Here is a 25,556-nt window from a genome sequence, read left to right as displayed (position 1 = left end):
CCCTCTGTCCTCTCAGGATTTATGGGAAGAATCTCTGAGCAAAAACAGCCAAAATGTAAAATGTCCCACATAAACAGAATGTTTAACACAGCTCAGTGCACCACACAACGATAAAACACACACACACGTAGGGGGGTACAAAAGTCTGAGACCACATTTAAAAATATGGGATTTTACTTTAGAAACCCTTTAAATAGTTTGTTTTCAATATATATATATATATATATATATATATATATATAAAATATGTAATATTTAACATCTTTTATATTAATATTCTTAAGAATATATTAAATATTTTACACAATCTCACTAATGAAATGTTAATTTTTCTAATAAACTTCTCTTTCCAATTGATGCTGATAATATAATTTGTAATACATTTTAGTTACACTTTATTTTAAGGTGACGTATTTACATTGTACTTAAATGAGTACTGAGTAACATTAATTAACTGCATGTACTTACTATAGTGTTACAGTTAGGGTTTGGTTTAGGGTTAGTTACTTGTAATTATGCATAATTTACTGTTATTTACCTAACTAAACTGTCACCTTAAAATAAAGAGTTACCCAAATGTTTTTATATTAAATTAGAAACACTCAAAATAATAGTCAAATGTAATAGTCAAGTCTCAACTCTTGACATTTAAATTAAATAATGAGTTAAAAACGAGATTGCAGCTGATGTTACTTCTGGTCTATTCATCCATTACATAATAGGAGGTCAAACTGAGTGCATTGCATTGTGGGAAACAATATTACACACAATGACAAAGTCATTCAAGTATTCAATGCATAAAGAAATTTGAATACTGCTATGCAATCTATGTATGTGCAATTCTGAACATAATCAAGGACACAAAACATTTGTAAAGAGCTTGCTAGTGGTGTAAACATTAAATGTAATACTCAAACACATTGATTCATTTGCCTTCAGAAAGCAAGTGAGCTTCAGTGCCCAGCTGTGACCTCAACCGAGCACAGACAGTGAGACACAAATACATCATTTATTGGGACATATAATGCGCTTCTATGTAGATGTAAGATGACAATCAGAAGGTTATAGATTCAAAATCCACAGTGATGCTGAAATTACAAACTGCAGCTTTAACTCATGTTGCTCCAGGGGTTTTGTTGTGTGGCATATTCTATTCAAAATACAGGCTTACTCATGCATGGGTGAACAGATTTCGTCAAATGCTTTTAACCTCTTAGGACCCAGGCTTTCCCCCAGCAGTGCTGAATATATAGTCTCTATCTAGTGTGCCACTTTAAACCGCATGCATAGACGACACTCTAAAGGCCTGTCATTCACTCATTTACTCTGTATTCACGCAGTGCCAATAAGGTCATCTTATCCCGATGGCTCCCTCTTGACCCCTGAGCTGGCAAATCATCCGGCAGAGGATTTTTAATTTATAACTGACAGAGGGTTCAGCACCTCCTCTGCAACATTAAAGGCACATGCAGTTGTCCAAAAAAACAAAACATAAGTACTGCAGGCTAACAGCTGTCCAGAGAGATGCATGAGAGAAACCAGACGATGGGTCACACACAGACTATAACTCACATTGCATCACAGAATGTATGTATCATGTATCATGTATCTATCAAATGTATCAGGAGCTTTTGTCATCTGTTAACACCCCGACCTGCTCAGATGGAAAGAAAAATAATTCAACCATGGGGGGGGGTCCGTAGAAAATATACAGTCAGAAAAAGTTTGTGGACATTTCAGTCGCACTTAAAAATGCATGATTGTGAGACACACCGGTCTCGAGTCCCACGTAGGACAAACACAAATTACAAGGTCAAAACACGTGAATTTTAATTTCGTCATCTTTAAAGATTAAAAAAAGTTTTTAAATCAAAAAGGATTTTTTTTTTTTTTTCATGAAAAATTTCATTGTGCAGTGATTTATGAATAGGACTAGAAACGATCCGAGAAATAAAAATGATCAAAGATTTTGGCAAAACATCATAGGCCTAGAAAACTGGAACAAAATCACTTTCAAAGGGGTGCCCGGGGTGCTTATTTCTCTAGCGAAACTAGGTAACATTGGTTGGATGATGTACACTACAGTCAATCGTTCATTATCACAAAATAAACCCAACCCAGACACCAATATAGTGTCTGCCCAGATCCGGCCCACATCTGGTACACTTGGATTCCACACGGCCCAGACTGGGCCGACACTTTGTTGCTGTCTGGGAATATACACAATGCCTCGTCAGGCTTTATTTTGCAATATAACTGACAGAGGGTTCAGCACCTCCTCTGCAACATTAAAGGCACATGCAGTTGTCCAAAAAAGTCATTAGTCATTAGTCACTGCTCAAAAGCATGTGCATATCTGTCAATGGGGTGAGGTTGTGGAATAATTTACCTGTAATAATTAAGGAAAGCAATCATATTGTGCAATTTAAAACAAGGTTTAAAATGTCTATATTAGAAAAGTATATGAATTAAGGTGGATTTGGGATGTCTCATTTCCTCTTTAAGAGGTTGATTTGAATAACCACACAGTCTGTTTCTTGCCATTTCATTAATATTTATATTATTGTTAGTATTACATTTTGTGTTTTTATATTATTTGTGTCTTTCTTTCTTATTTTATAATTGTATTGTGTGATTTATTTTTAGATAAATGTACTGCAAATGATTACGTTTTTTTTTTCTCTCAAAAAGGATAAATTATGATACTTTGTAAAGAGAAAACAGTAGCCGTTTCAAAGCTAGATGTGTAAAAGGGGAAGGCAAATATAAGTTAGCTTCTTCCTTCTCCTTTTTTTTTCTATATTTTTTCTTTTCTTTTGAACATGCTGAGATTTTGTTCTTATTATTTTTTGTTAAAATATGTTCTGTTACTAATGATCATGTTCTGAAGAGGAAAAAGAAAAGAAAAGAAATAAATTATTCATTCATTCATTCATTCATTCATTCATTCATAACCTGCCGACTGCCTTAAACCTTAGTAAAGTATACCCATGTCGCTCATAAAAAGATTTCATGTCAACACAGCGACCTTGTGAATCTCCCAAAACCCATGATTAATTACCGAGTGTGTTCCTTTAGCTGTCACGGCACGCGCATTGCAGATTCTGCTCTACGGACCATCACTGGAGTTGAATAATTAGTCAGTGCGCAGTGTGCATGAGTGTTTGGCACAACTCCAGAGTGGTCTGGGAAAGCCATGTGTGTTTGTGGTGGGGAAGCCCATATGGTGGAAGAAAAATGCACAGCGGGGGAAATGAGATATGAGTGTATAGCAAGTGGGCAGTTGAAGAATGCAGCCATCAGCATTTGAACTGTTCCACCTCGCGCTTGACTGTGTCTGCCTGTGTTTGTGAGGGAGTCCCTGCCCTGCTGCATCGCCGAACAGAGAGAGTGAGGTCATCCTACAGATGGGATGGGGCTTATTGATTGACAGGCTGCTCTGTGGGGTTAAATGATGCTGAAGTGAAACACTGCATTAATATTTCACACGCACATACACATTGCAGCAACAGACTGGACACTGAAAGAATACAGGCTTGCATTACAGTAACACGAGAAACTGAACACAACCACGTAAACACACACTATCAAGCAGCACAAAGGATAGTTTGCCGTTCACACTTCACACACATGGCTACATAGAGAGTAAAGGCTGTGTTGTTGATTGATATTGTAAAATGCATCCACATTTAGGACAAGTCACATTGAACAGCATGTTGTAGCCTAGGATCTCAAAATAACTTGGACGGTGTGTGACAGGCTAATGCCATTGCCATCACTGATATACAGTATCTTCACTCAACCTTTGAAGGACCGATTTATATATTATTTTAATTTATAATTAACATTCTGTCATCGTTTACTCACCATCACGCCGTTACAGATGAAAAGGGAAAGAGCCGGTGACTGTCAAGCTCCAGTGATGATAAAAACAAAACACTATAAGACTATCCGAAAACTATTTCTAATTATTTGTGCACTACAGTTTTAATCTTCCGAAGCCAAGAATTTACAAAGTAGTAAAACTGTTCTCTACCATTACACTCAAAATATAATTCGAGTTACTTTCAAATGTAGCCTGGCCTAGTCTGGTGCTTCGCGCCAGGTTTGTCGTCATTTTCACGTCATTTTTGGACCTCATTCTGCATATGCATCCAGTTTTCCTAAATATTAATTTAATTTAATTTACAAATATTATTACACAACTAAGTGCAAATAAAAGTGGTCTTGGGTGGAAAAAAAATACTGGCGCATTCAGTGTTTACAGATTGATCCGATGAATTTCTTCGGATGACCAGTTCTCCCTGGAGTCTTACTGTCCCACAGGACTACACCTCAGTGTCTCTTTGATCTATTCTCCCCATATTCAGCTCAAGTGGCTCTTGCCAGGATGTATTCTTGTGTCAGTCTAAGTGCATTTCTCTGCTTGGTTGCTCACTTGGGCCTTTATTCCTGCCACTTTGTAAAGCTGCTTGGAGACAATCACCACTGTTATGTGTGCTATAAATAAAGTTAATTAACTTGAATTGAATTTTCTCTTTTTTTTAAACAGAGTACTGCAAGTCCTTCCCATAATCCCCCCCCTCCCCCCTCTCTCTCACTGGGTGTTCCTGCTATGTCCATCTCTTTCCCCAGTCTCCATCTGTTCCTTCTCCTCCCACGCTTCCAGGCGAGGGATGGATGGATGGATGAGGAGATTGTGAGGCTTTCGGTATGTGTATGTTTGTGTTTGTGTAGGAAGGACGTGCTGATAGGACAGTCATCTGCTGTTACAAGTTTGCTAAAGACTGGAGACCCCTGTGGGAAATACATAATTTGTACCACCTCGTGTCAGCAGCCTTGAGTAACTTCAGAGTGGAACAGCAGGAAGAAACCGTTGGGGGCAAAATATCGTCACAAAGATGGCAATATCCGAAATCCTTCTCCTTGTGGGGACATTTTTTGGTTCCCACAAGGAAAGCTTATAAACATAACATAAACTAAAACTGACTGGTGTGTTTGTGTGTTGATTTGTATTACCGGTAATTAGATAAGTTACACAATTCTTAGAGGGTAGAAGAACTTTTAGACAAGACAACAGATGCACCGATTATTGAAGTTAGCAGTAACAAATTCATGACCCTTTTTTAATGCCAAAATTGACCATATTCATCAGCAATTCATTTTCCAAAATAAAATGGCATGTGATCCACTGTAACTATCTTCATATGATCCTCTCCTTTCTCCACTCTATAGTTTTGAACTTCCAACTGTTGACGAAACATCTGGTCTTATTCGACAATCCAAGTGTTCCTGTCAGTTAGACCCACTCCCCACTCACTTGGTCAAAGCATGTATACCTTCATTATCTGGTCTAATAACAGACATCATATTATACATTCTTCTCTCACCTCAGGTGTTGTTCCTTCATCTCTTAAGACTGCCGTAATAACTCCAAAGCTTAAGAAATCTGGTGCTGACCCTAATAATTTTTCCGACTTTCGTCTAATTTCTAATTTACTATATCTATCAAAATATTGGAAAATATTGTTGCAGCTTATGTCCGTCTGTTTGTACATTTTCAGTCTAGTTTACGTCCATTACATAGCACAGAGACTGCTATGGTAAAAGTTACCAATGGTCTGTTGATGGCAGCTGATTCTGGACTCTTAACTATACTTATCTTGCTTGATCTAGGTGTGGCATTCAATACCATTTCTCATCAAGTTCTTTTAGATAAAATAAACTATATTGATATTTCTGGTGTCCCTCTCACTTGGTTTAGATCCTATTTCTCCGGTCGCACTCAATTTGTCCAACTTAATTTCATATTCCTCATCTATTACCATGCACTGTCTTTTCTTTATTATCTATACTTATCACCTCTTGATCACATTTTTAGGGAATCTGGTATTCATTTCCACTGCTATGTGGATGACCCTCAGCTCTATTTGTCCTCCGAGCCTAATTGTACTCTTCTTTCTTTTTCCCTCTTGGACGGTTTAGATGAGATCAAATCCTGGTTCTCGTGCAATTTTCTCAAGCTAAATACTGATAAAAACCGATGTTCTTTTTGCATCGGTATTCATGTTGCCAGGGCATTGCTAAGGGTTTGGTAGGATGATCTGTGTGGTTGCTATAGGGCATATTTTGGGTGGTTTCTAATGCATTACTAAGTGTTAGGGTATTATGGGTGGTTGCTAGGGTGTTGCTAAGTATTCTGGTATTTTGAATGATTGCTAAATCATTGCTATTTAACTATTTGCTAGGGTATTGTTTGGTTGCTATATGATGCTAATTGTTTGTTAGGGTATTTTTAGTGGTTGCCAGGTCGTTGCTAAGTGCTTGCTAGGATGATCTGTGTGGTTGCTAAGGTGTTGCTAAGTTTTAGGGTATTTTTGAATGATTGCTATGCGTGTTGCAAAGGGTTTGTTAGTGTTATATGTGGGTTCTCTGGCATTGCTTGGTGTTTCTTGTTTTTTTGGGGTGGTTACTAAGTGTATTGCTGAGGATTTTTTTAATGATAGCTAGAACTTTGGAAATGTTTGTTAGGGATGAGTTAAAACTGATGTTCTTTTTGTTGGCACTAAATCCATTTGGAAAAATTCGACAGCTTTTCACTTATTATTGATAATTCCATAATTTGCCTGTCTATTCAGGTTAAGAGTTTGGATGTCATCTTTGATAGTAGCTTGTAACGTATGCCATTGAAAATCTCTGAAATGATGCTCGACACCTAAATATGATATAGGAAGACATTTGGTTATGCCCAGTTAGAACTGCAATACTGATCCAAACACAAGACTGCATAGACCTGAGTGAAGGGTCACGACCCCTGAGAATGCTCAACGTGTGACACTGACACCAAGGACTGTCATGCTACAAAACAATGAACAACATTTCTATGTCTCTCTCTCACATATACTGACTAATCTGCTGGTGATAGATGACACATTGCTATCAACACTTTAAGTCTGTGAAACAGCAGGAGTCACGGCTAGAGGTGTCACCTTACACAATTTCACTAGCTCACAAACTTTCATTAAGACACGCTTTTCCTACATGTCCAAAAGCCAGTGCAAACTATGGGTACATTATATGTGAAGCTAATGTTGTTTGGACAAATGACAGTAAAAGTCCTTGTGCAATGTCAACACCCCTCACTGGGATAATCGCCAGCGAACATGTGGATGGGCATGTGAGCGGAGGGCATGAATCCTTGGGCAAACACTATTGCAGGTTTTCTGGAGAAATAACTGAATGTGTCAGAAACTTCAGAGTATTTGCACCAAAATGAGGGGTTATCAATTAAAAAAATAAAGTCTGGTGTTCCACAGAATAAAGCCATATGTGTTTGAAACATGATGACACAAATTCATTTTCGATTGAACTATCCCTTAAATGCTTCTAATGGTTCTGTATATGCCTTGACAGGACATCATCCTGAATGCCATAGACACATTGTCCCATTGCTGTGTGAGAATGCGAGCTCACCCTATAAACAAACTCTCTGGAGTCCTCTCTGGAGTCTCTCGTATTGATTCAGTGTTCTCTGATGTGAGAATTGAGCTGGGTTGCCAATCAATGACAGGATCAGAGCAGTAATACCAATGAAACACAAGCCACAGTCCAGAGAGAACAGAGAGAGAGACCACTGCAGAGATGAGATTAAAATAAAAGCTTTTTCTATATCACATAAATTAAATGTTTAAAATCACTAGATATTCACAATTTCTAAATACTTTCACTGAACATTTACATTATATTTTACCTTATATTAAATCATCACGAATGTGACTGATTCTTGCCCGCAAAACTGGCTGCCACAATGCAAGGGTGTTCTGGGTGGTCACCTGGGTGCTTCTAAGGAGTTGCTAAGGTCTTCTGAGAAGTTTTTACCTAAAGTGTTTTTGTATGGGTATGGGCTGTGTTGCAATTGTTTGTTAGGGTATTTTGGGTGGTTGCCAGGGCATTGCTAAGTGTTAGGGTATTGTGGGTGGTTGCTAGGGTGTTGCTAAGTATTCTGGTATTTTGAATGATTGCTAGATCATTGCTATTTAAGGATTTGATAGGGTATTGTTTGGTTGCTAGGATGATGCTAATTGTTTGTTAGGGTATTTTTGGTGGTTGCCAGGTCGTTGCTAAGTGCTTGCTAGGATGATCTGTGTGGTTGATAGGGCATTGCTAAGTGTTAAGGTATTTTGAATGATTGTTAGGTGCTGTCAAGTGTTTGTTAGGGTATTGTGTGTGGTTGCTAAGGTGTTGCTAAGTTTTAGGGTATTTTGAATGATTGCTAGGATGTTGCAAAGGGTTTGTTAGTGTTATATGTGGGTTCTCTGGCATTGCTTGGTGTTTCTTGTTTTTTTTTGGGTGGTTGCTAGGGTGTTACTAAGTTTTAAAGTATTTAGAGTGATTGCTAGGGTGTTGCAAAGGGTTTGTTAGTGTTATATGCGGGTTCTCTGGCATTGCTTAGTGTTTCTTGTTTTTTTTGGGTGGTTGCTAGGGTGTTGTTAAGTGTATTACTGAGGATTTTTTTAATGATAGCTAAACTTTGGAAATGTTTGTTAGGGATGAGTTACACACTGAAGTTTACTATTTAGGGTTAGGGATGTGACAAACACCTAACCACAAGACGTGCAGTAATAACAGTGATGGTTGCCTTAGTAATCACTTCAAATTCAGTGTTTTGTTTGGGGGCCTGATGTACAATCAGGTACCACATTGTACAATGGTCAGTGACAGCTCAAACCTCTCAATCATATTTCAGGCAACGTTGATGCTTTGCAACTGAAAATGATCAAAGGAAACCCCTCAGAGATACACTGGTCAGGACTAGTTTTTAGTGTTTACAGAAGCCAGGGGAATAAAGCTGTCTCTGAGGGCTCATTAGGGTTCAACATGCTCCTGACCCAGATCAAAGATCCAGCATTGGGCCGTATTGGGCTGTTTATAATGTTCGCCACTTTACAGCAGGAATGAAGCAAAGAAGAGGTCTCAAGGGGCATAAACATTTTGTCAGACGCTAAAACACACCTCTTTAATAATGACCAAATTCTTGCTGAAGCTCTTTTTACGTCCTAGGTTGCTCCTGGGAGTGCGGCCTGTCCCGTAAAGCAAGCGGCAAGCACTCATTAGTTTAAGGCAGCCCTGTAAGTGCATTAAATAATTCACCTTCTACATTTCCCACCTCAGATCCTTCTTTCTCCCTCACTCCTTTTTTATTAGGCCACATCATTCATTCGCTAGTTTTCAGAGGCAGCTTGCCCTTGTCTTTTCTCTGTATTTTTTTTCTTCTTCTGAGCTTTTGGACCTTCATCAATCTTTGAGAGCTTTTTAAGGTATTCATCCGTACCACAAGTCAGGGGAACAGTGGGCTCATTTAATATGCATGAGATGATGTCAGCAGCGCATGTAAGGAAACGTGAGTGAGTGACACGAAAAGAAATTAAACAGGAAAAGTAGGGCCTGAAACATACTCTTAGCTTTTCATATGTCAATGCAAAGGCGAGTTCGGTTTCACGTCATAACGTTTTGATATGTTTCAGAATGCAAGTCATAACGCAATAGAAGTATGGACTACATTCTACGAAATGAAGTTTTATTTAACAAAGTTTGGGAGGGGCACGTTCAGGTAATCAACCAATCAGCGCAAGAAGAAACTGGTAAATATAGACATCTCTCACCTCTGTCCCGTAACAGTAGGTTGGGCCGGGTGAAGGGCATCATTTCAATTGCATGATTTATAAACACCCACAAATTTAGAAACCCCATACTCTTCAGGTCAGATCCCATACTCTTCAGGTCAGCTAAGTTAACGTTATGGCAGAGTAAGAATAAGGTGTGGTCACATTTACCATTGTTGTGAAATTTTGCAGGCTAAATCCAGTAATTTCAATAGGAACGATCAGGAATTCCACATGAGGGGCGAAATATTTACAAACGCAGATTTCACTTCAGCTTCCGTTTGTCATGGAAATTTGCAGTGTTGACCAAAAGAAAGATGCTGAGATTGAAAGTGACATTTGTGTGAGCTGTGCTTCATACACTATTGACAATCGACAATGGACCTTTTTTGCCCGTGAAAGTTTGTTAATGTGAGTGCACCTTCAGACTGTTTACATATTTGTAGTTAGTTACCTGAATAATACATCCAGTTTATAGCACAGACATGAAGGTATCTCTATCTCCCCTCGAGGACAGACTGTGGTTAGTCCCATTTCCAATCACCTAAAATAAGAAACAGCGACATTTTGAGATATGCAGTCGCAACTATGAAAAATAGACACAATTGTGAGATATAAATATGCAATTGTATAAAATAGTCACAATTAGGAGAAAATTTGGTAGCACTTTATTTTAGTCCTGTACATATTAAGTACTTGCTTTAGTAATTGCAATAACTGGGTAATAACTAGGTACTAACCCTGAACCTACCCCTAAACCTAACCTTAACCCATGTAGTTACCTACCCAGTACTTGTAAGTACACTACAAGTACACCTACTGTAAAATAAAGTGCAACCAAAAATTCTCTGACAGTCAAATCGATATTAGCTGTCCTAAAATAAAGGAATAACAAACGAAAACACAGACTTTTCACAATCGATCATTTATTGACATCATAAAACAGCTTTTCCAGTTGTGTGTTTGGCCCTGTGATTGACATTGCTAAGACTTCAAGTACACGCATACAATCTTCCACTTTCTCTCTCTTATGTGGCTGAAATCATTTTGACCATTATGAAGATAGTTTGCATATCGGAGAGTTCAACGTGTCTGTCACACCACACACACACGGAATACAGTCTAACACATGGCCACTGAGACAGATAAATAAACATCTAATATAACACATCTCTGATAAATCAACAATATAAATCTTGACCTCTCAATCATGATAAATGTGGAAAAATAAACCAACAAACAAAACGACATGTCCAAAACTAGATTTATCTTCTCTTTTAACGAGAACCAAGATAAAATATTTGCTTTTAGAATAGTTGTTCTTTTGGCATCCGTTCCATTTGCTCTAGGTGATTCTTTTGTACATAGAGTATATAAACAATAGAGCGTTTGATCAGAGCGGGGACGTAATGTTTCTCTAGGAGTCATAACAAGGTTGGCACACCTGCCCTCAGGAACAACAGCATGGAAACACAATCTATCACACTTGTGCGTGTAACAGGGATCCACTGTAACAGCGTGTCAAGTATTCCATTCAAAATAAGCATGCGCACACGCCACAGATTCTGGATAGTTACACATATAAAGGACACTCTCTCACCGTCCATTTAACTCTGCACAAACACACAGCACATGTATAGACACTTTTGACCGTCTCTGTGTCAGTGTTATTATTGGTTCGTATGACACACAGCTACTAGAATCTCGAGATTGTATGTTTCAGGACATGTTTCGGCCAAAAAGGAAGCACTGTGGTTTGATGAAACCGCTGCATCAATCACCCGCTCCACTGTGACAACAGCTTGTACAGGTTTCTCATTGGTCCAATCATACAGTGGCGTGAAACTGACCAATGAGAGTGCTGAAGGGAGCGGGGATTTAAGATGGGCAGCACCACTATGATGTACAGAAGCAGGAGGACATTCTAGCAGGGAAAGAAGGAAGGAAGAGGGAAGAGGAAAAAAGAACGAGAGCGAAGCAGTGTAAAAGAGTTCACACTGATAACCGTGTCAATCAGAGTTGATTTTTCTGCAGATCCACATCTGAGAACAGATAAAACGTTTAGAGGGGTGGGAAAGGCATTCCAGGATAGAAGAGAAGTTTCAGGGTTGGGCGTTTGTGTGCGATTAAGGGCTGTGGTTCATGCACGACTCTCGGACAGACGTTTTTGTTCGGAGTGTCTTAGAGGGTGCGGGGAATGATGGTGAAAGGTAAGATGGGGCAGCTGGCCTCCAGCTCCAGGGCAGTAAGGAAGCATTCGGTCGCGGCGGTGTCGTTGCCCTGGGCTTGCAGCACCTCACCCAGACTGTTCCACACGTCATGTGCCGTACTGTTCACCTGCACCGCATCACGCAAGAACTTCTCCGCGAGACTGTACCTCTGTAGCTGATGCAATATCAGACCCTGCAAAAAGACAAATCAAAAGAGGAAGAGGGTTTTTAACTATTGCTGGTAAAAAAAATATGGAACGTGGAATCTGGAAAAAATGTAAATCCTCCTTTTGATTTAAAAACTGCACATACCTTTTAGCCTCAAATTTGACCCACATTAAAAAGCATTATAAATTCATGAATTAGAGTACAACATGGCCTTTTTAGAAAACAGTTCATCTATTTATATTGTAAAACTGATCTAAAATATTGATAAGTAACAATATATGGGGAAAAAACTGTTTGTTTTGATTCAATTATGTAATATAATATTATTATATAATTATATTAAAAATATATTATATTAAAAATATATTATTATTTCTTATAGTTTATATAATCTGTGGTTTTTAAAAAAGGATAGTGTGAGCAGCTCTGAGAGTTCAGATGCCGTCCACTGTCCTGCTGTTAGAACCGTGTCAGACACATAAACAGACACACACACACAAAAGAAGGTCAGAGAGAGAGATTTGACAGAGACAGGGGCAATGCTTCCTCCTGCTGCTGTCTACTACAGGGAGTTCCTTTATGAGACGTGACATTTCTGCTTACTATTAAGACACACACAAACACCCCAGGAGACAGCAGCACGCACACACACACACACACACACACACACACACACACACACACACACACACACACACACACACACACACACACACACACACACACACACACACACACACACACACACACACACACACACACACACACACACACACATTGTCTGACAAGTCTCAACACCCTGGACTCATTGTCTGCTAAATAGTGACACGGGATGAGATCTTGTCTCTCTCCTCAATCTCAGCATGCCAATCTAGCACACACTAAACATTCCTATAAGAAGAGTAAATCCTGAAATCGTTGTGGGGAGCAGCCAGTTAATGGCTTTATAAACATACTAAATTATGCCTTAATGAATATGTAAAACCGCACCGGGTTTGTGTTAGCGGGTAGAAAACTTGCTCACCATTCTCTGCATGGTCTTGACGTGGGTGGGGCTGATGGACAGAGCCTCCTCGTACCAGCGTTTGGCCTCGTCCACGTTCCCCCGCAGCTCTGCCACCTGACCCTTCATAAACAACACGTTATGGGACATGGGGAACAGGTTGGCTGCTTCCTGCGTACACGCTGTCGCCTCCGCCGCCTTTCCCATTCCAATATACACCTCCGCTATGGAGAGACAGAGAAAGAAAAATAAGATATAAAGAGAAAATAGAGAAAGAAGCATTGTTGGGGAGGACTGATCGTTGAGTTTCTTTCTTATCTCGAGTCACACAGGAAAGGGATTCTCAGACAGGCTGTCAGCTACATCATCAGCCTCAACCGTTTAATGGTTCAGAAACGGTGATGAGACAGAGGAACTGATGGGGTGTCCTGCCTCTTCAGCCAACCAACAAACTCAGGGAAAGTGACTACTAAGCATACTTCACTCTTGACACCTTTCTCACCCTGCCAAGTCCTGCTAAGGTTCCCTAACTTGGCTCAGTGACAGCCAAGCTGGTTAAAGAATAATTAGTATTAGTATCCAAGTTGATTGCTTTATACTGAGACGACAAATTAAAGGATTTTTTTTTGAGAGACGCTTTTCCCAATTTTAGTATCTCAATTTCCCCCAAATTTAGTATTATGTAGCATTATAGCATTTATTCATATTTTGACTATTTTTTTATATTCTCAGTTTTCATTTTAATTACATGAAATATTTATCTTTATTTTTATTTCAGTTTTAGTTTTCAGTAATTTTAGTACTTGAATTTTTATTTTTATTTCAGTTAGTTGAAATAAAAGGCAACATTTATGCCTTTACCCATTCATAAAGACTGTGACCAATTATTATTATTATTTTTTTAATGAATCCGTCAGTTTGAATTATTCATTCAATGACTCACTAATTAAGACACTGATGTGCTGTCACTTACTGGTGGTTTTAATTTCATTTTTAAAGTATCATTTACTTTTTAAAGTATAATTTCACATTTAAATATTTTAAATTTGGAACAATAACCTCATAGTATTATTTATGCAAATGTAATTGTAGTGTTAATTCATTCAGGCCACCTCTGAATAAGATTAAACAGTCTGTGTAACTACATCTAAATGCCACTTCAGTTGCAGCTGAATGTCACAGAAGTGTCATCGACAGTGCAGAGATGGCTTTTGTTGATCCTAGTTTTATTTGATTGGTAACAGCCCTATAGTGTCTTACTATTTTAATTGAATTAAGTGTTTAAAATATGTTGGGATATGGCATAAAATTCTGTCATCATTTACTCACCCTCATGTCGTTCCAAACCCTTAAGACTTTCGTTCATCTTCGGAACACAAATGAAGATATCTTTAATGAAATCTGAGAGATTTCTGTTCCTCCATTGACAGTCTACGCAACTACCACTTTGACGCTTCAGCAAGTTCATAGAGTTTGTAAAACTAATCCATATGAATGAAGCAGTTTAGTCCAAACAGATTTGATTTAAACTTTTATTCACATATAAACATTCATCAATGCACACATCAGTTGTGGTACATGGAAGCTCGCTAGCTGGACGTGAGAGAACCAATGAGGTTCGTTCTCGTGTGTTACGCAGCACGTTTGAGCTTCTGCAATATTTATATGTGAATAAAAGCCTAAATTCAATCTGCTCATAATATAAAGCGATCGACTCGCTTCAGAAAATGTATACTAAACTGCCCGATTCATATGGATTAGTTGTACAATCTTTTTATGAACTTTTTGTGTCAAAGTGGTAGTTGCATAGGCTGTCATTGGAGAGACAGAAGACTCCGATTTCTTTAAAAAATTCTTCATTTGTGTTCCGAAGATTAACAAAAGTCTTATGGGTTTGGAATGACATGAGGGTGAGTAAATAATGACGCAATTTTAATTTTTAATGAAAAAGTTTAGTTTGTTTCACTACTATGAACTAACCAAAGCACATAATATGAAAACTTCTGGAGTCAGCTGTCCACAATAGGCCTAAAAAAATCCAAGGTATCAGCATTAAAAAAAAAACTACCCCTTTTATCAATACTTGCGTAGCATATGAATCGAACCAATGACGCAAGATGACGCAGAACTTTCGTAAACTTTATTGCATTTAATTCAGCCAAATTCACAAATATGCACCTGCTTGTAAATGCTGATTGTAGACAGAGAGCAAAAGTATCCAGATGGGTAATTCGATCCTGCTGGATGTGGTTTTCCTAATGTATTTGTTTGGACAAAGGCAGCTATTAATAACAACCTGGGTTCACAAAGCAGTGAGGAATAAGCTTTCTATATTTGAACGTGGTGCACTCTTACGGTTTGTTTATAAATGAAGTAGGTATTTTATAGCAAGACCACAGAATTTGCAGTTCATTAAACCTGGACCTCATACAGTGCAAAAACATGATATGGGTGTGGCTTATGTTAACAAGATGCAAATGAGGGCTGTGTTTATACCTGCATGCAGCCAGATCTGGGCGAGGGTCATCCAAGGGTGGAGGGGTCCCTGTTTTGGAGCGCTGCTCTGGAGGGAGGAGGCCACCTCAGACAGCGCCTGTTCCACACGTGATGCTGCTATAGAGGTGGCATGGACGGAACCTGCCGTGGAAATACAGACAGTCAGCAAAGACATTTCTTTTCTACATATATGGCCACTGACCAGCCCATACATGCTAAAAATCCACTACACACCAGCCTTTAAGGGTCATGCCTCTCAGAGTGAAAACATTGACATGAAGGCCAAATAGCAGTTGATCATAACTAAACCCTGTTCTCAGCAGTGTTGTTATTGTTAACTTAACTTAGCTATTAAAATTAAATAAAGTTAATTGAAACTAACATTAGATTAAATTCTTTAAAAAACTTAAACAAAAATGAAATAAAATATATGTTTAAGTTGAAGTAATAAAATGACTAAAACTGAAATAAAAATCAATTAAAGCTAAAAGCACAAAATAACAACAACTTTAAAATTTGAATAAACACTATAAGAGTGCAGTAGAATAATAGTAAAATAACACTGGTTCTTATATATTTAACACACAAGAGTTCGGGTTTGACAATATCTTGATTCCAATGGGATACATATGAAGAGGATCATCTTTAACAGTGATTTTTCCATTCTAAAATAAATATGACAAATGAACACCAGTCATCTGAATGAAGGGCCTTTAGGAAACACAAGGGTAAAAAAACAGCATGACAAGGATTGGGCTCAACTCTCAGTGTTCCTAAAAGGTGGACAAAATGTTTAACAAACACATTTAAGGCCTGTTTACACCAAGAACGATAACTATAAAGATAACCATAATATTATAAGCGCGCATTGCAGTTCGGTCATCTGACGCTTTAAATGCTTGTGTTCTTTAAAGCAGGATGGATTCTGATTGGCTGTCAATGTTTTTATCATTCATCAGCTGGAAACAATTGTGAAAGTGATATTCCTCTGTGTATCGTTATAGTTGTGGTGTGGACAATGCTTTTCTTTGAAATGTAGAACAATTTGTAAAACTATATATTTATTGTTATAGTCCTTGGTGTGAACGTGCCTTTATACACACCACTTAAAACACAAACAGCATATAAGATTATCAATAGTAAACAATAAAGCACATTTGCTGCTATTTCCACACGTTTTCTAAACTCTGCATGTAAAAGTGCTGGCTGCGAGGCTGCAACATACAAATTTCAGCAACAGATCAACAGAAATGAGGTTGTTTTCCTTTCTGCTCAGTTTGAATATGAATGCCTTCAATTAAATTGATAGTTCACCCAAATGGACATTTCGGTCATCATTTAGAATCATTTTTCATTAGCGAATCTGATCAAATGATTCACTGAAAAGATTAGACTCAAAAGAACAACCCAACCACAAACCAAATTTTCAGTGAATGACAACTCAATTTCTAGGTTTGTTCCTCACATATAGGTATCAGAAATAATCAGAAGACTTAAGATACAGTCCATGAGTCATAAAGACCACTTTAAAAGTACCCATACTTTGATAGATTTTCTGAATAAAAGTATTAATTTCTTTGGAAAAAAAAATCTTACTGAACCCAAACTTTTGAACAGTAGTGTAAGTCATTTGGGTTTGTAAATGAACTTTGAGTTCTGGGTGAACTATTCCTTTAACCATTTTATCAATAAATTCCAGATTTGGCCTCAGTTCCTTTTCAATTTGCCTGATTCAGGAGATGAACTGAAGAAGACACTACATCAGTTTTCTGAACTGGGTGGACTGAAATGAAATTGCCCCCTGCAGTCCAGCGATCACAGAGTCCCTATTTGTCTGGACGTGCAGTACCCGGGCATCAGTGTGGTCATTAAAGTCTCTGTAGGGGTTCAGAGGAACATATTAAGATCCTCAAGAGTTTCTATGAGTCACAGGCTGGACTTTATCGACCAGACCAGCAGGACATAAAACACATTCATACTGAAATCGATCCCTGTACATCTCAGTTTTTTATTCAGTTCCTATGTTTAGCTTTTCAATGGCGACAGTGGACAAAGCCATGGATCACTGGACCAAATACTGAGAATCTGACCCCATCTGTTTGAAAGGCTTCCAGGGGATCTCTTCATGAATGTCCTATGCCACAGCCTTAAAAAACAACTCATCGAGGCCAAAAGAATGAACAAATTTAAACTGTGAAATAGAACATTAAATAAATGAGGAAACGATCATTAATGGATGTCCTAGGTTGAACTAATATACAAATATACGATCTCTTGTTAAAAGGTAGATAGTTCACCCAAAAATTTAAATTGTCATGTTTCTTACGCTCATGTTGTTCCAAACCTTTGTGACTATTGTTGATTCAAAATGAGAGTAAAGATATTTATAATGTTACGAAAGATTTCGATTTCAAATATATGCTGTTCTTTTGAATCGTGAAAAAATGTACTGTAACGGCGTTTCTAATAACTATAACTGTTTTCTACGTTGATAATAATAATTGTTTCTTGAGCAGCAAATCAGCATATTAGAATGATTTCTGAAGGATCATGTGAAACTGAAGACTGGAGTAATGATGCTGAAAATTCAGCTTTGCCATCACAGGAAAAAAAAAAAAAAAAAAAAAATACATTCACCTAAAGGATTATTAGGAACACCTGTTCAATTTCGCATTAATGCAATTATCTAATCAACCAATCACATGGCAGTTGCTTCAATGTATTTAGGGGTGTGGTCCTGGTCAATACAATCTCCTGAACTCCAAACTGAATGTCAGAATGGGAAAGAAAGGTGATTTAAGCAATTTTGAGCGTGGCATGGTTGTTGGTGCCAGACGGGCCGGTCTGAGTATTTCACAATCTGCTCAGTTACTGGGATTTTCACGCACAACCATTTCTAGGGTTTACAAAGAATGGTGTGAAAAGGGGAAAACATCCAGTATGCGGCAGTCCTGTGGGCGAAAATGCCTTGTTGATGCCAGAGGTCAGAGGAGAATGGGCCGACTGATTCAAGCTGATAGAAGAGCAACTTTGACTGAAATAACCACTCGTTACAACCGAGGTATGCAGCAAAGCATTTGTGAAGCCACAACACGCACAACCTTGAGGCGGATGGGCTACAACAGCAGAAGACCCCACCGGGTACCACTCATCTCCACTACAAATAGGAAAAAGAGGCTACAATTTGCAAGAGCTCACCAAAATTGGACAGTTGAAGACTGGAAAAATGTTGCTTGGTCTGATGAGTCTCGATTTCTGTTGAGACATTCAGATGGTAGAGTCAGAATTTGGCGTAAACAGAATGAGAACATGGATCCATCATGCCTTGTTACCACTGTGCAGGCTGGTGGTGGTGGTCTAATGGTCTGGGGGATGTTTTCTTGGCACACTTTAGGCCCCTTAGTGCCAATTGGACATCGTTTAAATGCCACGGCCTACCTGAGCATTGTTTCTGACCATGTCCATCCCTTTATGGCCACCATGTACCCATCCTCTGATGGCTACTTCCAGCAGGATAATGCACCATGTCACAAAGCTCGAATCATTTCAAATTGGTTTCTTGAACATGACAATGAGTTCACTGTACTAAAATGGCCCCCACAGTCACCAGATCTCAACCCAATAGAGCATCTTTGGGATGTGGTGGAACGGGAGCTTCGTGCCCTGGATATGCATCCCACAAATCACCATCAACTGCAAGATGCTATCCTATCAATATGGGCCAACATTTCTAAAGAATGCTTTCAGCACCTTGTTGAATCAATGCCACGTAGAATTAAGGCAGTTCTGAAGGCGAAAGGGGGTCAAACACAGTATTAGTATGGTGTTCCTAATAATCCTTTAGGTGAGTGTATATTACATTAGAAAACCGCTAGTTTCTAATTTAATCATCAAAAAGTCATACAGGTTAGAACAACACGAATAAATGATTCTAAATTAATTTCTGTGTGAACTATTCCTTCACGTCTCTATTTAATGACTCTTGTGCTTGACTGAAGTAGGGGAAGATATCAGGCTTTTGATTGGTCCAAGAGCTGCTGTCACTCTGTAGGGCTGAAGTTGATGACTGACAAGTACTTTCTAGATAAACAGTCAACAACTTCACATCTCTTTAAAGCACATGCGTGTGCACACGCAAACTCAAACAGACACCCATGATGCATCAGACCAGGCTGCAGAAGGAGCGTGACCATGGAGCCACATGCTAAGAGTGAGAAAGCATCATCACACGCAATCACACACATAAAAAGCAGCTATGTTTTTAAAGAGACAGTACTTTCTTCACCAGAACCTACATTAAATTACAGCAAGTCTACATTGGTTTGTAATGCAGCCCCTCTTAACGACTATAAACTTCATATGTCAGCTTTTTTTTTGTGCAAATGGGCACATTCAAATTCATAATTAAGTTAGAATAATTTAACACTATGAATTTATTTCTGTTAAACACAGGCAACATCATTTCCCAGGTTTTTTCTCCATTAAATTTGGCTAAAAAGTTATCTTCTTAATTCAAAATATTTTCAATCTTCTCCAGCAATTTGCAATCAATTTGTCAAGTTCCTAAAAACAATTAATTCCACTTTTGTGGGACAGAATACCTATCTTAGACTTTTAAAGGCTACAATTCTTTCCAGATTTTGTGTCCATCGCAATTGGCTCTAAATGAGCACCTCTCAGCACAATCATGACACCAGTGCTCCCGTCCTCTTAAACGTTTCATCGCTCTGTTAACAGAGCCAGGAGTTTAGAAACAGCTGCTAAATGTGAGACGCTAAAGGAAATTGGAGCTCATAATTTACGGTCTAGAGACCTGGGTGTTATTCCATCAGATATCGCACACACACTTTATATCAAATGTCCCTAATGACAAATAATCTACATTTAAATAATAACCGTTAAAATAATTAGAGGATCAGTAAAAGTCCCTCTAAATGTTGTTGACTTCACTCAGGTTTCAAATAAAATTAAACAATAATCTTAAACTGGGATTAAACTGTGGACTATCAAATGGAATTAAAAGGGCTTAAGTGTAATTTTGGATTAATGATAAAAAAAAATTGAACACATTTTAGACAAGGTCATTCAATGCTCTCCTGAGGCACCAAATTATTTAGAATAATTTATGAATTTTTAATCACAGCACCGTCGCTTCATATTAAAATGAAAGTTTTGTTTCATAACAAACTAAACTCTAAAACAAATAGTGTCAAAGTTGGAAAGCTTTTATAGGGCTATTGTGGTAACAAGATTCAAGCAGTGTGTACATTTACACATACACTAACGTACAAAAGTTTGGGGTCACTATGATTCTTTTATGAAAATAATACATATTTTTTAATACATTTTAAAATATATTAAAATAGAAAACAGTTATTTCAAGTTGTAATAATATTTCACAATATTACAGTTTTTTATCAAAAACAATGCAGCCTTGGTGAGCATGAGACTTCTTTCAAAAACAAAGAATTTTTTAAACAATATATATATATATATATCCCAAACTTTTGAACAGTAGTGTAAAGGAAAATAACATTTTAATATCATATGCAGGATTAAGTGTCATTCATCTCTGTAACATAAATGATGTACAAGTTTCTAAGTAATACTAAGCGCTGTTCATATTACTAACACTAATTAATTATAGTAATAATAATACTTTCCATACCATTAATAATAACAACAACAATTATGGTAATTATATAAAAAAGTATCATTAAAACTAATAATTTCGTACCCATAAGTGTTTGGCTTTAAGCAGCTGTATGTGTTTGAAAGGCCTGGAGGAACACAACTGTCTCTTTAATTATTAAGAACTGAGGCCAAACGAGTGCATTTATGTCTCTCTCCAGCACAAAGAGGCCTGGGACACAAAACGCCAGGAGAGGAAACACAATAAGAGGGCAAAACAAAAGGTAAGACGCAACGCACCTATTGAACACATTATGGCGGAGTGTGTTGGAGTCTCGTAACAGACAGGTGGTGAGTGCACTCTGCCAAGGAGGAGAAGGCCAGCGAGGCAAAAAAGCAGGTGTGTGTTGAAAAGTGTGTGTAGAGGTAGAGCAGTAACAACAAGAGCTACTTACAAACCCCAATAAAGGAGTCAAAACCATGAAAGAAAGCATCTGGAAGGTTGCCTTGGAAACCAAAAAGAACAACAAAAGGGGGCAATTACTCATAAAAATTAGGAACAAAAACAACAACAACAACAAACACAACAACAGAAAGTTTACAGACACACAGAGAAATATAATAGAAAAAAAAGAGAAACTGTTTCTGTCTGACTTTCTATATACCACAAACCAAAGTGTCAGGAGTCCTGAGCAGGTAATGGCCCTGTAAACCCTGTATCTGTGATTCACACGCTCTGTGAACAGGAACTGGCAGGTGCGTACCACTGTATGTTTGGCTGTAAGTGTGTTAATACAATGATTTTGATGCACAAACACGGCGAAAATAGTTGCACATGCACAGCATTACAGAAGTAAATAAAGACCATGTTTACACCTGGTATTAATATCGGTGCCGGGTGCTCTGATCATATGTCGACAGTGCTGAATTTTGGCTTAAATGGAGTGAAAAACTAAAAGGTTATTCATCCTGCATACTCTGTCTTGGACAAGAGTGAAGGACTGCCTACTCACCTTTCAGTTATCTGTTGAGCTACAACATTTAAACTCTGCTGGTTACCTTTCACTATAAAATAACCAATTTTAGGCAGTTAAGTTCAAATGTCCGAGTACACTTTATTTTTCTAATTTAATTGACTTTTCAGGACCAATGATATTTTCAACATCAATTTGCGTGAAGTTGTTTTTGAAAAAATGAATTTCTGTTTAATTTTTGATATAACTTGTTTTGTTCTTTTTTGACACACTAATGTAAGTGACACACTACTGTTTAAAAGTGTGGGGCTGATAAGATGTACGTTTTTGAAAGAAGTCTCTTATGCTCACCAAGGCAACATTTATTGGATCAAAATACAGTAAAACATAAATATTGTGAAATATTATTATAATTTCAAATAGCCGATTTCAATTTTATTATATTTTAAAAAGTAATTTATTTCTGTGATGGCAAGGCTGAATTTTCAGCATCATTACTCCAGTCTTCAGTGTCACATGATCCTTCAGAAATCATTCTAATATGCTGATTCTGTGCTCAATAATTTTTTTTTTTATGAATGTTGAAAACAGTTGTGCTGCTTAACATTTTTTTCGGGATTCCTTGATGAATAGAAAGAAAAAAACAGGGAAAAACAGCATTTATTTGAAATAGAACTCTTTTGTAACATTAAAAATGTCTTTACTGTCACTTTTGATTAATTTAATGTATCCCTGTTGAATAAAATAATTCATTAATAATAATAAAATAATAATATGAATGTAAATACCAGATGTAAACAACAATCTGTCTCGCCTGACTGGATTACTCCAAACAGATTTTTATATAAAATGTAAACCGGGCCAGAGGAGGAAAGCATATTAGATGAAGAAAAAGAAGACAAAACTGCAGTATGAGTGAGTTTGAGTAACATAGGAAATCTCCTGTTGAACTCTCTCTCTCTCTCTCTGATGATACAAGTGTGGATATGATCCCAGGTCTTAAACAGCTAGCTGATAGCAAGTGTCACTGCTTCTCTGTCTTTCATTTCCCCAGGAGCCAGTGGAGATTAAGAGCTTAGTGTCCGTCTCACGGGCCACTGGATCGCCGAACCCACACCATCACATCATTCTGTCAGTGGCATTTAGAGTCTTATAACAGCCTTGTACTCAATTAATGTCCTTTTACAGCTGACACAAGCCATAACTGGACACACCATATAAATAAGGCTGAGCTACATCTAACTCCTCTACAGATCTTGAAACAATAGTACAAGTACTTAAACGCTTATTCACATAATAACTTGAGCATTTGATTCTTCTACTTGCCATCAGTGCACTGTAAAATTGCTTCTTGGAATGGTTAAAATCACATTAAAAACCCATTAGTTGCCTGATGGTCTTTAGAGACTGAAATCTTCAAAAAGAGGCCTCCAAAAGCCAAACACTGCTTCAATACCAATTCAAACCGCAGCAGTAAACAAGTCACCAAACACACTAAACCAAATCCCAAATGAATTGGGCTGGTGGTTGGGGCTATTCAGGCAGTGCAGTTAGTGGCATGGCGATTGGATAGTGAGAAGAGACTCATGCCAATCTATTGGTCGAAAAACACACACAAGGTGCACAGTGTATTACTGGCGGAGGAGAAGCGTCGACGGGGGGCGTGGTCACAGAAAGCATGGCTGCTGGGCCTCTGAGTGGATTCAGTCTTGGGTGGAGGATAGAAGGATGGAAGAGGAAAAATAGGAGATACAGGTTCTGACCCCGAGAGGGAGGAAGAGGCATGAGAGGCTAGGAATAAAAATAAGAAAATGAAAAGGATGTGATCTAAAAAATAAAAATTAAAAGAAGAACAGAAGGAAAAAGACTTTAAATATTTAGGGCTGTCATTGGGAAGCATTAATTTAACTACATAAAACGTAACTACATTAAAGACAATGTTAAAAATAACTCAACATAACTCACACCCTGTATGTAAATTCTGTAATATTTAAATGAAATGAAATTAATTTAAAATGTTTGATTGGCTGACAGCCCTAAAAATAATGGAAAAGGTTCAAATAATAAAAAATAAATAACCAGAACTAAACACAGCTGGAGCAGTTAGATCAGATTGTAAAGAAAATAGGTAACTGCTGAATCACGGAGACGAGATGACATGTTTACTGTCTGCATACACAGCAGAGAAACCCTCCGCCATCACTGCTGTGCAAACGCAGCAAACAAACACCTGCGCTCATCTCAGCCCTCTTTATTTAATTACTCTACTCACTGCACAAGATACTGGGAATAAAATTCAATATGGTCCATCAACAAGGATTACAGCTTTAGAAATTCTAAAAGTTAAAATGTACATTACAAAATGTATTAACCCATCATCTTATTAAGCCATTAATTCTAAATCTAAATTGGTATGTTTGAGAGAGAGAGAGAGAGAGAGAGAGAGAGAGAGATATGGAGGAAATACAGATAAAATGACAGCAAACCTGATGTCTGTTGTCATGGTTATGCAAACTCACCATAAAAAGTGGGGGAAAAAAATCTGTTACCACAATAATTACAGATATAGATATAGGGACATTAATATGTGTGTGTGTGTGTGTGTGTGTGCACGCTCACCTGTCTCTGGATCACTGAAGTCAGGCAGTGACATGGCGTTCAGCTGGCGACGGTCAGCAACAGCTCTGTCTAACAGACTGCTCCCCCTCCCAGAATCACTATACACACACACAGACATACACACAGAAAATAAAAAGAGGCAATTAAGACATTAAAATTAGAGACAGAGCTCTAATGCTCAAGCACACAGACAGGCGATGTGATACTTGCACATCAATACACACAGAATGATGAAACCCTCAGAAATTTCACTCAGCATCTCATGGTACACTGCTATAGCACACACACAACCACTATGCTCCTGCAACACTGTTCATCTGAAAAGGAGCATAGAAATAAGAGAAGGAATAAGAAAGAAAATCTAAAGAAAATGCGAGCGTGAGAAGACTTGGCGCCAGGATGTTAGGGTGTTACGGGTGGTTATCAGGACAATGCTAGGTGGTTGCTCGTGTACTCTGAATGTCTGCAAGGGAATTGCTAAATGGTTGCTTACTGGCCCAAATCAAAAGTGCCCAAACTCAAGTCATGATGATCCCAAGATATGAGATCATAAGGGAATGCAAGTATAATAGAATTTCACCTATTTCATTAACAAAGCAAAAAATAAATAAAAAACTTAGATCTAGATTAAAAAAATGGAAAAATAAAAAAGACTGAAAAGTTTATGTTGGGGGAGACCAAAGTCGCTTTAAGGCAAGTCAGTTTACTCAGGGACAATCTTGGGGAAAAACAATTCAGACTTAATTGTTACTTTTTTATTTTATTTAACAAGTTAAGAAGAAGAAGATTCAAA

The 25,556-nt window shown here is 37.9% G+C and overlaps 1 protein-coding gene across 4 annotated transcripts in view; it reads right to left on the bottom strand.

Moving 5' to 3' along the window:
- Positions 1 to 10,764: 10,764 nt before the first annotated feature.
- ttc7b (tetratricopeptide repeat domain 7B) overlaps positions 10,765 to 25,556 on the bottom strand; it is a 41,513-nt gene continuing 26,721 nt past the window's right edge. The window contains exons 17-22 of one of the 4 annotated variants that reach the window (XM_056238861.1): positions 24,764 to 24,861; positions 23,780 to 23,935; positions 21,626 to 21,676; positions 15,540 to 15,680; positions 13,065 to 13,267; positions 10,765 to 12,065 (exon numbers count right to left, since the gene is read on the bottom strand). In XM_056238861.1, coding sequence (XP_056094836.1) covers positions 11,844 to 12,065; positions 13,065 to 13,267; positions 15,540 to 15,680; positions 21,626 to 21,676; positions 23,780 to 23,935; positions 24,764 to 24,861 — 871 coding nt within the window. In that variant the 3' untranslated portion in view covers positions 10,765 to 11,843. The remainder of the gene's footprint in view (positions 12,066 to 13,064; positions 13,268 to 15,539; positions 15,681 to 21,625; positions 21,677 to 23,779; positions 23,936 to 24,763; positions 24,862 to 25,556) is intronic. The other 3 variants (XM_056238862.1, XM_056238863.1, XM_056238864.1) reach the window with 3 other exon arrangements.

Source organism: Rhinichthys klamathensis, unplaced genomic scaffold (assembly GCF_029890125.1).
Source record: "Rhinichthys klamathensis goyatoka isolate OS25496 unplaced genomic scaffold, OSU_Roscu_1.1 h1tg000547l_1, whole genome shotgun sequence".
In the NCBI taxonomy this organism is placed as follows: Eukaryota; Metazoa; Chordata; class Actinopteri; order Cypriniformes; family Leuciscidae; genus Rhinichthys; species Rhinichthys klamathensis.
The sequence above is the reverse complement of the archived record's forward strand: the minus strand, read 5'-3'. Positions and strand labels throughout refer to the sequence as shown.